The following is an 11,498-nucleotide window of genomic DNA, read 5'->3' as shown; positions in this document are numbered from 1 at the left end:
AATGCAAGATAATAAGGGCATTTGTGGTATCTTGTTGTTCCTCTCTCCAGCTCCCCATTTTTTTATTATTTGTGTTTTTGAATTGGGTCTACTTTGAGGCTGCCTATTTAGTTTTAGGGGAAGTTACTGGTATTTTTGAAACCACAGGTGAGGGGAGTGAGACTGAAAGAAACCTCAGGGGAGGTATCTGAAATTCTCCCAAAAATATAAGATTAGTGAATTTTTTTCTGGGTTTTCCTTTTCTTTTTGTTTAAATTTAAAGATGAGGATTCGTGAACCTGAAATGGATCTGACCAATATTTTTTACCTTCTCTTAAGTAATGGCCATTCACTCTTTGAATTTGCATAGTGGTTGCTAGTAACTTTTTTGGATTCTACTTGGTTTCAAATCCTTTTCCTCACGTTTCTTTTCAAAATATTCAATTAATCTTTCTTACATAATGAGTATAAAATATATACATTTGTACGTGTATATATTTATATATATATGTGTGTGTGTGTATGTATGTATGTATGTATGTATATATGTATGTATATAATATTGAAAACTGAGTTTCATAAGGTAAAGGGGGGAAGAAATGATAAACTAATAAGACGTGAAAACGTGGCTGTTCTTAAAGTTTTGATTGCCCATACTACTTCGTTGTTTGCTTAATTAGGAGTTGTGGCAATTTACCCCTAGAATAGAACAAAAAGAAAAATGTAGATAGCATAAGCTGATTGTTCTCACTTAAGAATTAATCAAATACAAAAGTTAGTTTAATTCAATGTGACTTAATTATCTCTATAGGAAAAGTGTTTTCTATGACCACATAATGACCAGACACAACCACATTCGTTTGCACGCTATTAGGTTACAAATAACCACTTTTTAAGCATGAAAAGTTGTAAAAACGTTTCTTCAAAAAATTTGACTATTACAAGGATTTGGCCCCAAATCCGCCAGTGCACAGAACTAGATCTGATTCACTAAGAAAGCCTGAGACCTAAGGGATCCAGACCAAATCCAAATCTGAAGGTATAACTGGAAATCTTTGTTTTGCTTGTCCAAAATCCATCTGCATATTTCAAATCTCATTATTGTATCTTTCAGAACTAATTTGTGAGCAATTCCATGATGCTATACGTCTGCGGTTTATCGACCCTCAACTTGTTTGACATTTCCAGTGAAATAGAAAAGTGATGAATTAGTAGCTGATTTGAACTTTCAGTGACCATCTTTCTAGGGACAAATTTAGCAGTGTTTATGGTCAAGAATTTAATGCAGGGTGGCTATATGAAATCATTCGCTATGGTTTTTCTCAATTTCACAATAGAACAAAAGAAATTCATTACATTTAATTTTACAACAACAAAAAAGATTGAAATTTAAGTAATCTGTGAACGTGCATTAACTACTGTCCAAAAATAATGGTTTACTTGAAGGCTGTGACTTGGCACGTCGAGTCAAGCATGAGGGAGCTTCTTAAGTTTTATGCTTTTTATATGAACACACTCATTTCTTGGTGGTTCCAAGACACAAAAAGGGAGCTTTTTAATCCGTGCAAATCTCCCCTTGTTAAGCCAATCTGGAACCATTATCTGCAAGCCTAGAGTTTGATCCTCCTTGTCCTGGAGGTAATCTGCAAGCATTGTCATTGACTCTTCAGTTTTTTTTTTGTATATATAAATACAGCGACTCTTTTTATATCATATAAATACAGTGATTTGCCCTCCTCCCATGGAATCTCACCCTTGAGTTAATCTGGAAACATTACCCTTCAGTTTTAATATTTTTTTTTTATATAAATACATTGAATTGTTCTTGGTCCCAAGGCACATGAAAGGAGCTTTTCGCTGGATGAAATTCTCTGCTGGATTACGAGGTGTAATACTGCTTCATCTCATCTCAAAAAAGGAAATTCATCTCAAAGCGACTTCTTGATTAATCAAAGCAACTTCTTGGTTAAATTAAAAAGGAAAACACACGTGCAAGGCACATGCAGGAGGAGGACGACCATCCTCTGCCAAGAGCTCCTTGGTGCTTTATACTAAATATCTAAGAATTTTTCGAGTTTCTCCCGAATGCTACTTTCTTCTTCTGGCCTTCCTGTTGCGAATTTTAGAATTTCCTCCCAAATGCTACTATCATCTTCTTGCCTCGTTGCATCTGGCCGGTGGTGTTCTTCAATACTTTCAGTAGAATGTTGGACAACTCTTTGCTCGACATAGGTTGGGTTAACCTTTCTTGCTTTACGAGGTGGCCATCTATCTACACTTGAGATCCTCGGTGACAAGTTTTCTATGCCAATTTAATGCCACCTCTAGCATTCCGCCAAGTATCCTATTATTATTTGGGGCTTTAATTTTCTAATAATCCAAATTGGTTTGATTTAACAAAATTTTTCCTCAACCTCTAAGACTTTGAACTGATCGGTCTAATTTTTCTTCCAATACTTTTGTACGGCAACCACTCAAGATTGGTTGCTTTGGGGAAAAAGAAAAAGATAACCCTAAACAAAATTGCCGCACCTTGTCCAATAAGTTGAAAGTTGAAGAAAGGTCTTGAATGTTGTGTCACCATTCCAAAGAGGATCTGACTGCGTTTTCATGCTAATGGCAATTACATTTTCCCCAAAAGAATACCTCCTCCTCTGACTGCGTTTTCATGCTAATGGCAATTACATTTTGTTTCTTGGTGCTATAATGAATAATCCTGTTAGACCGGTCACGTGGGCATCCGGTGGTTTTTTGTTTCACATTTTTTTGTTTTTGGATCAAAAGGTTGGGGGCAGATTTTGAATACCAATAATGTCATCTTGGTCTCTGCAACTATTCTTGCAGAAAGTTTGGTCTGAATTGTAGCAGCATTCCTTTTCCCTACATCCCCGAGTTAATCTGCATCCCGATCTTCAGATCCTCTGCATTTCCCGGCATTCAGATATTCGTGGAGGCCGACCAGATGAGGACCAAGAATCTGAGCCTCCCAGGTTGTCGTTTCTCTCAAAATTGGAAGAAAAATTAGACCGGTCAGTTCAAAGTCTTAGAGGTTGAGGGAAAATTTTGTTAAACCAAACCAATTTGGATTATTAGAAAATTAAAGCCCCAAATAATAATAAGACACTTGGCGGAATGCTAGAGGTGGCATTGAATTGGCATAAAAAACTTGTCACCGAGGATCCCAAGTGATCTATCTACGAATACCATACTCCCTACATATACGCTTCAATGAAGATCGACTAACTGCAAATATCAAAAAGGAGAATGCCTTTCATATTTCAAAACAGATACAGAGAAGAAGCAAATCAACACATGTTAACCAAATTGGAATTCAAATCTAATCTTGAGAAGAGCTTCAGTTAAGAATTACCTCCAAGAACTTTTGCAGCATCCTCAAGTTTCCTCGAAGAATTTTGTTCAAGAACCTCAAGAGTAAAGTACAACTTGGCTTTTGCATGTTTATATTAATCAATTCCATTATGCTGTCCATGGATACTATTTATATCACCATTTCCAGGCATGGTTCAAAGTCATGGTCGCGGTCGTGGTCACGGCCCGGAACGTTCCACATCGGTCTCGGCATATCGGTCGCGGTTTCGGTGAGACGCAAATTTTAAAGTATTTAATATTTTAAAAATTGTTAATAATATAAAAAAGTATGCTAAATAAAAATAATTAAAAAATAGCAAAAGAAACGGCCAAGTCAATCCGTCGCGGTGTGACTCGGCTGATTTTTCGTATTGACTCGGGATAACTCGGAGTGACTCGGTGTGACTCGGCCGAGTCACTTCGTCGCGGTGAGGACTCGACCGATTTTTCGGCGAGTCAAGTATTTCGGTATCGTTTCGTCACGGTATCGTATCGGTAGGAGCCGAGACGGTGACGACTCGGCCGAGTCGTCTCGGTCTCGGCCGAGACTTCGAACGATGTTTCCAGGAGATGAGAAATCAGGTTGCATCATTCCTGCTTCTCCCTGTACTTCTACAAGCCTGGGTGTACTCTCACTACTAGTAGTATTGCAGATTTCAAAAGAATCAAATTGATCATCTGAAGAGATCTTTATAACCTCAACAGACAATTCTGCCCCAATTCTTGTCCTGAAGCAAGCTTAAGAGAACTTCGGAGGCGTTTTTCATGGTCTCCATTAGGCTGTTCAACAATGTCCTAAGATCCCCATAGTGTTTTTCATTCGTAGGTAAAAAGAACTCCAATACGTAAATGCAATTGTTTGAGCAAACGCTCTGCAAACAAACTGCGAAACAGGCAGAGTACCCAAACAATCGTGCAATGGGTACCAACGGATACTCTGTTATGCTTAATTGTCTTACTCTTATATCCCTGCAAAAGCATGTACTTTTGGATGAGAATGCTCTCCCAACCACCCCTTGTCCCTTCCGAATAAAATCTACGCCAGAATGACAACTTAGTATTTCTCCAGAAGTAGTCCAAGTTTTTATATCACCATAATCCAGTTCACATATTCACTCACCTCGCTCAACGCTTCTTCAATTTTAGCAATTTCTCCATCTTGACTTGTAGATGAATGGCTTAAAAGTATTAGCATGGAATGAATAGCCTAAAGCTTCAGCCAAGATTATGCAGTATAAAAGAAGGAAAAAAACATACTTAAAGAGGTACTCACATGAATTTACTTTCACGAGGAGGCTTATACAAGTGGTTGTCAGATTCACCTCCGATGGTAGATTCTGCAAACACATTATCCATGGGTCATAAATAAATTAAAGTATTATTTACAAGTTTCAAAGAATAAGCAAAATTGCAAGGAAGCAAGCAAGAGCCAATACAAAATGGCCCAATCTCCTGACCAGACCATTTCCCATACAGTCCAGAACATTTTTATTTTTATTTTTTTTTTAATTTTCACGTTGTCCTCCTCCTGCGTTTTTTCCCTTCTTTCTCTTGTATGAACCTTGACCAGACCACCCAAATACTGATTTAACTACTGTTGCGGACCGTGCAGCCCAAAACTTGCCCAATCCTCTATTTCCTATGGACAACTCATGTCCCGGATACCCTTTAACAAATATATGGTTGGCTTCCTTTGCAAATGAAAATTAAGCGTCACGGCCCACAATAAAATTATAAAATAGAAGTCTTAAACTTTGAAGCTGAAATTTTTGAGTTGATGAACTGCTGAAAGTTTTATTTGTATGATAATTAACTTGATTTTTTTTTTTAGTGTAAGTGAGAGATTTCAATCTGAGGTCTCTCATTGACACTCATTTCTTTTAAGTCATCCAATCCATCTCTTCCTGCTCCTCTTCAAATTAACTTGATTTAACTCTAACCCGTGATGGTAACCAGAATCGAACCAATCCAAATAAATTCAAAACTTGATTTAGCCACTGAATTGAAATATCTCAATTTGAAAATGTTGTTGTTGTTGTTGTTGTTATTGTTGTTTATTATTATTATTATTCTAAAATCATTAATACTGTTGTATTTTAAATATTGAGCTAACCTTGTAAACTATATTACCTTGGATAAATATGTAAAGTACAGCATTTTGTGTGTAAAATCAACTAACTTTGGTCATATAGTACAGTAATATGCAACATTAATACGAACAGATTATAATTATTGGTCCCTCATCTTATATTTATAAGAACGAATTGCTTCTTGCCATAACTACTCCCTATGCTACCACTTGGCAGCTACAATGAGAAGGTTGCATTTGTTTTGATGCCTTAACGTAAAATGAAGGATTGTAAGGATATAAGGATGAATTGTTTCTTGGGCTCCAAATTCTCAGCGAGGAAGCCCAGCCTCTTGGCATGGAAAAAAAACAAAAAAAAAATATGTCCAACAATTTTAGCATTGTTTTTTTGCACATCCATGCATTTTTAAATGTAGACTTATTTATAAATAAATAATATTGAAATTTATATTTGAGTTTTGTTTTGAAAGTTGGCATATTTATTATTTTTGTTTCGTCTCTAAAATTCTTGCGTCCCTTGGTATATGTCAATTTTTTTTAAGTGTTGCCTACAACAATTGCTGGCTATTTTTATTGAGGAATAGATTTCACATTTTGGTGAAAAACTTCCCCTGGATAAAGTGGTTGAATAACTAAGAATGATTTGGGCCTAACAAAAGATGTTTACCATGTTGCCTGACAAAAAGTTCCCTAGATGTACATATGTACACAAATGCGCGCATGCTAGCCCACACACGTCTATATATATATATATATATCCTTTAGAGTTTAGATAGCTCCCAACTCTCTATTCCTTTTTTGCTAGATTTTTGAGCTATATACTTTTGTTAATTTTAAGTAATCCCCTCAGAAAAAAAATCTCTCCTCTAGTGAGAGCAACTTTTTCTCTCTAAACTGAGAGCTCTCTCTTCCCGCGTGGAAGTTCAAAATTTCCCAAACTTCAAAAAACCTAATATTCATTGCCTATCTTTGATCATTCTCGATTGCTTCAAACATTGGGTGAAAGTGTGTGCAAATCATAATCATATATCTAATAATGCCTTCCATTACAAGAAATAAAGTTCTCCAGGATGAGATTGACGGAATTAGTTGAGCTCGGAGGGCTTTTTCAGCTCGTTTTAGCTCGGTCTAGATCGTTTGAGTAAGTGTCTTCCATTCCATAGTAGCTGCGGTTACTTCATTTGCTGGAGTTGTAGGTTGAGCTCTCTTCGTCTTTTCTGCGTCTGGTTCTCTTCCGATTGTGTTTGGTGATCGTTCGGTTAGTAGTTTCTTCGGTTTGTTTCTGTGTTGTATTGTGGTTGTGTTTCAGAGTTAACCTTTTGAGTTCGTTTTGTTTGATTTCGTTTGGTTTTGTCGTCTTCGTTTTATTTCTGTTGTGTCTCAGCTCGTTTGTATTCTCTTTGATCTTGCTGAATCTTGCTCTACTGTTGTGTTCGCTTCGAGTGAATTTAGTTCTATCCAGGTCTCTATTGTGCAGGTCTGGATCAGTGGTGGAGTGATTCTGTGGGAACCTGAGTTTCGAGCAAATGGCTGAGGATCTGGAAGAGGTGTTGAGGAAGTTTGTGTTGTCTGAAAAGGAGGTAGGAGGAGTACAAATTGATGGTGAGGACATACTTCAGAGCCTGGATGAATGTAAGCGAAGTATTATTGGGAAGGTTTTTGGGGATAAGGTGGCTCATATAGCTGGAGTTAGAAGTTTTGCTAGTAATATGTGGATTTTTGCGAAAAATCTGAGGGTGGTGGAAATTGGAATTAATAAGTTTCAGTTTATATTCGATAATATGCATGATAGGGAGAAGGTCTTGGGGGGGGAGACCATGGATATATGATAATCAGCCTCTAATATTAGTGCCGTGGAGGGAAGGAATAGAAACTAAGGAGGGAATTTTTACTAAAACATGGATATGGATGCAGATTTGGAATTTACCTATGCATTGGATATCTAAGGAGGCAGGGAAGAAGATTGGGAGTATTTGTGGAGCTGTTAAGGAAATTATAGTACCTACTGGGGGGGGAGAGAAGGTAAACATTTAAAGGTGCTTGTAGAAATTGATCTGACTCAGCCTCTACTAAGGGGAACAACAGTCAAAATGAATGGAGTGGGGAGATGGATTGATTTTAAGTACGAAAAATGCCCAGACTTCTGCTATTGCTGTGGGCGTATGGGGCATAATGAGAGGAATTGTAAGGATAAAGGCTTGTACCTGAACAAGGAGACTCAGTATGGAGTTTGGTTCAAGGCCAGTGGGCCTAAAAGTCCCCATAAGAGACAATCGACTGCAGAACAGACATCAAAAATGAGGGAGGAGAATAGGTCTGGTCAGGATGGAATTAGGGAACAGGAACAGTACCTGTTGACTTGGGGATCAATGGAAGACAGCCATAGGTCAGGAGGGGTGGAGGTGTGGGGTGATGACGCAGTAGGAGTTAAGGATATATCTGGGGACAAGGAGGGAGAAGTGGGGAGACCAGTACAAAAAGAACGAATGGACAAAGGGGTAGGGGCACAAAAGATAGATCAGAACAACAGATAGACAGTGTTGGGACTATAGAGGGGGGTGGGGAGTTTAAGAGGGAGGAAGGGGGACTGAGGTAATTAGGGGCTAACCTGGAGGAGTAGTTATACAGCATGATAATAGTGAGGAGCATGATATAATGTGGATTGATGGATGCTTGAAAACTGAGAAATCACATAAACAGGAAGGACACCAGGGTAGTACTGAGACTGAGGGTAATAATATATGAGTAAGTAGAGGGAAGGAAAATACAGTTGGAAAATATAGAGGGAATAAGGCATGGAAAAAGCTGGTGCAGGAGGTAGGGAAGAGAAAGCCACTCACTGATAGCAATGGGATCATCAGAATGGATGTGGATACGGGGAAGAGGAAATATGTGGACAGGGAGGGAGGCTGTAGGGATGATGGTAAGGGTGGAAATAAGAAATGCAGGAAACTGGAATTGGAAGGTAAGGGAAATGAGCTAGTGAAGGTAGGGGAGCCCAACCTAAATGGGGCCCCACAGTGTCCATGAGGGTCCTGGTGTGGAATTGTCGAGGTGCGGGATGACCCTTGATAGTTTCCCAAATAGATGAGGTAAATAGACTCCACTTCCCAGAAATTGTGTTCTTAGCTGAGACGAAAAATAAGAAGTGTTATATGAATAAACTGAAGATGAAACTTCAGTTTGATAACTTGTTTGTAGTGGATCCAGTAGGAAGGTCTGGGGGCCTGGCTGTAATGTGGAAAAAAGATGTTCAGGTCAAAAGAGTTTTATACACAAACTTTACTATAGAATTATGCATTGAGGACTTGAGTAAAAAGATTTCCTGGTGGTTGATTTGCATATATGCCAGTACAGATGATGCTACTAGGGAGCAGCAGTGGCAAATTATTGGGAATAGGAAGGTTTTATGGGGTAATAAATGGTTGATTGCTGGGATATGAACGACATCATGAGTAATGGTGAAAAGTGGGGAGGGATACAGAGGCCTGAAAGGAGCTTTAAGCAGTTTAGAGACTTTATTAGTACAAACGAGCTGATAGATATTGGATTCGAAGGGAAACCTTGGACTTGGAGTAACAATTGGGACAGTGAAGAAGAAGTAAGAGAGAGGTTGGATAGAATGCTTGGTAGTAGGGCGTGGAGGAGGAAGTTTGAGAAAGCAAAATGCTGTCATATACACAATGAGGCTTCTGATCACTGTATGCTCCTACTACATACTGAACCAAAGGAAAGGAAGTGGAAAAGAAGGTTTTGTTTTGATAGGAGGTGGCTGTAGTATCAGGAGGTGAATGGGGTGGTGAAGAGGGCTTGGGGTAAGAAGCAGGTAGGTTCGAGGCTATTTCAGATTAAAAACAGAATAAGGGAGTGTAGGGTGGCTTTGTTGAGCTGGAACAGGAGTTTGAAGATCAATGCTAGGGGGGATATAGATATGATTAAGAAGGAGATTCAAGAGCTGCGTGAGAGTAATGCAAAGGACAGGAAACAAAAGATATGCGAGCTAAAGAAAAAGCTAGCTGATGCATATAAGAAAGAGGAAGTATTCTGGGGACAAAAAGCTAGAATAAATTGGCTGCGAGAAGGAGATAAGAACACTGGTTACTTTCATGCAGTTGTTGCAGGGAGAAGGAAAAGGAATACTATTACAACATTGCAGAATGCTGGGGGGATTGGTGTGAGAATGAGGAGGAAGTGGCGGGGGAGATCACTGGTTACTTTGACAGTCTCTTTACCTCTTCCAATCCTGAGGAATTTGCACCAATCATTCAGTGTATCCCACAGATCATTACTGCTCAAATGAACTCACTACTGACCAGGCCAATAACAGAGATGGAGGTAAAAAAAGCAGTCTTTTCTTTACATCCTAACAAAGCTCCAGGTCCTAATGGTATGAGTCCTATCTTTTTTCAAAAGTTTTGGAATATTGTTAAGCTAAATTTGATTGCTGCTATATCTAGTTTCTTCCATTCTGGCAATCTGCTCAAAGCTATTAATGAAACAAGCATCACTCTGATTCCAAAAACTGATTCTCCTGTCTTAGTCTCTCAGTTCAGGCCTATTAGCTTGTGTAATGTGGTTTATAGAGTCATTTCTAAAATCCTTGTTAACAGGGTCAAACCTTTCTTGAATTGTTGTATTAGTGCTAATCAGTCTGCTTTTATCCCAGGAAGGCATATTACTGATAATATTATGATTGCACATGAATTCATTCACTGTTTGAATAATAGGAGGGGTGGTACGAATGCTTTTATGGCTATTATACTAGATATGGCTAAAACCTATGATAGGGTGGAGTGGAGTTTCCTTGAAAAGATCATGTCTAAAATGGGGTTTTGCTCTACCTGGATCAACTGGATTTTAAAGTGTGTATCATCTGTGACTTATAGTTTCAATATCAGTGGGGAGAAAAGGGGTTTTGTTAGGCCTTCTAGAGGAATTAGGCAAGGGGATCCACTGTCCCCTTATTTGTTCCTATTGGTTTCTGAGGGGCTGTCTAGATTGCTCAACACAGCCATGAGAGAACACAGAATCTCAAGACTAAAAATTGCTGCTGCAAGCCCTGCTCTCTCACACCTTTTGTTTGCAGATGACACTTTAATTTTCTGTAGGGCAACACAGGAGGAAGCAGGTAGAGTGTGGCAGTTGGTGGAGATGTATGGGAAAGCATCCGAACAGTGTATTAATATGGAGAAATCTTCTGTATTGTTTAGTAAGAATACTGAGGAGAGTAGTATTGAGGGGATTTTGCAGGAGCTGGGAGGAATGCAACATGTAAGGCAGAGTAGATATTTGGGGCTCCCTATATTAATTGGGAGGTCTAAGGCACAAGTGTTTAACTATATAAGGGACAAGGTAAATAACAGGATAAAGGGATGGAAAGAGAAGCTGCTAAGCCAGGCAGGTAAGGAGGTATTGCTAAAGGCAGTGGCTATAGCAATGCCAAACTATGCTATGAACTGCTGTAGGCTCCCTGTTGGACTATGTAAAGACATCAGCAGGGATATGGCTAAATTCTGGTGGGGGAGTAAGGATGATGAGAAACGAATACACTGGATGGGATGGCAGAAGTTGACTCAGGTCAAGGGGAAGGGTGGGTTGGGGTTTAGGGATTTGAAAGAGTTTAATAAAGCTATGTTAGCAAAACAGTTGTGGAGGGTGATAACCAACCCAAATTTGATGGTAAGTAAGGTACTGAGAGGGAGGTATTTTAAGGGAGAGTCGATATGGAGGATGAAGCCTAGAAATTCTGACTCATGGATGTGGAGGAGTGTGGTTAGTGTGAGGGAGGTGCTGGAAAGAGGGGCTAGGAAACGAATAGGGGATGGAGGTACTGTTAATATATGGAGGGATGCATGGCTTTCAGATGGGGGTCATGGTAAGATAACAACTACAAGGCCCCCAGGGTGTCAAACTCAGATGGTGAAGGAGTTAATACAAAATGGGGAATGGAATCGAGCACTAGTGAAAGGAATTTTCAATGAGGTAGATTGTAAAAGGATCCTGGCTACATCATTGAGCTTATAGGGATGGAAGGATAGACTTATCTGGCCGCACAGTAAGA

General features: G+C 39.1%; 1 protein-coding gene across 1 annotated transcript; it reads left to right on the top strand.

Moving 5' to 3' along the window:
* Positions 1 to 8,888: 8,888 nt before the first annotated feature.
* On the top strand, positions 8,889 to 9,737 carry LOC113699860 (uncharacterized). The gene is made up of 2 exons (XM_027220216.1): positions 8,889 to 9,187; positions 9,335 to 9,737. The coding sequence occupies exons 1-2, from the start codon at positions 8,889 to 8,891 to the stop codon at positions 9,735 to 9,737; spliced, it is 702 nt and encodes a 233-aa protein (XP_027076017.1).
* The last annotated feature ends 1,761 nt before the right edge of the window (positions 9,738 to 11,498 follow it).

The sequence above is a fragment of the Coffea arabica genome, chromosome 7c, assembly GCF_036785885.1.
Source record: "Coffea arabica cultivar ET-39 chromosome 7c, Coffea Arabica ET-39 HiFi, whole genome shotgun sequence".
NCBI lineage: Eukaryota > Viridiplantae > Streptophyta > Magnoliopsida > Gentianales > Rubiaceae > Coffea > Coffea arabica.
Note: the sequence above shows the minus strand (reverse complement) of the source record. Positions and strands in the feature narration are given on the sequence as shown.

Coding starts and splice junctions, on each gene's coding strand:
- LOC113699860 (XM_027220216.1), top strand. CDS start 8,889: ATGAGTAATGGTGAAAAGTGGGGAGGGATACAGAGGCCTGAAAGGAGC. Junction 9,188..9,334: donor GAAAGGAAGTGGAAAAGAAG/GTTTTGTTTTGA, acceptor GAGCTGGAACAG/GAGTTTGAAGATCAATGCTA.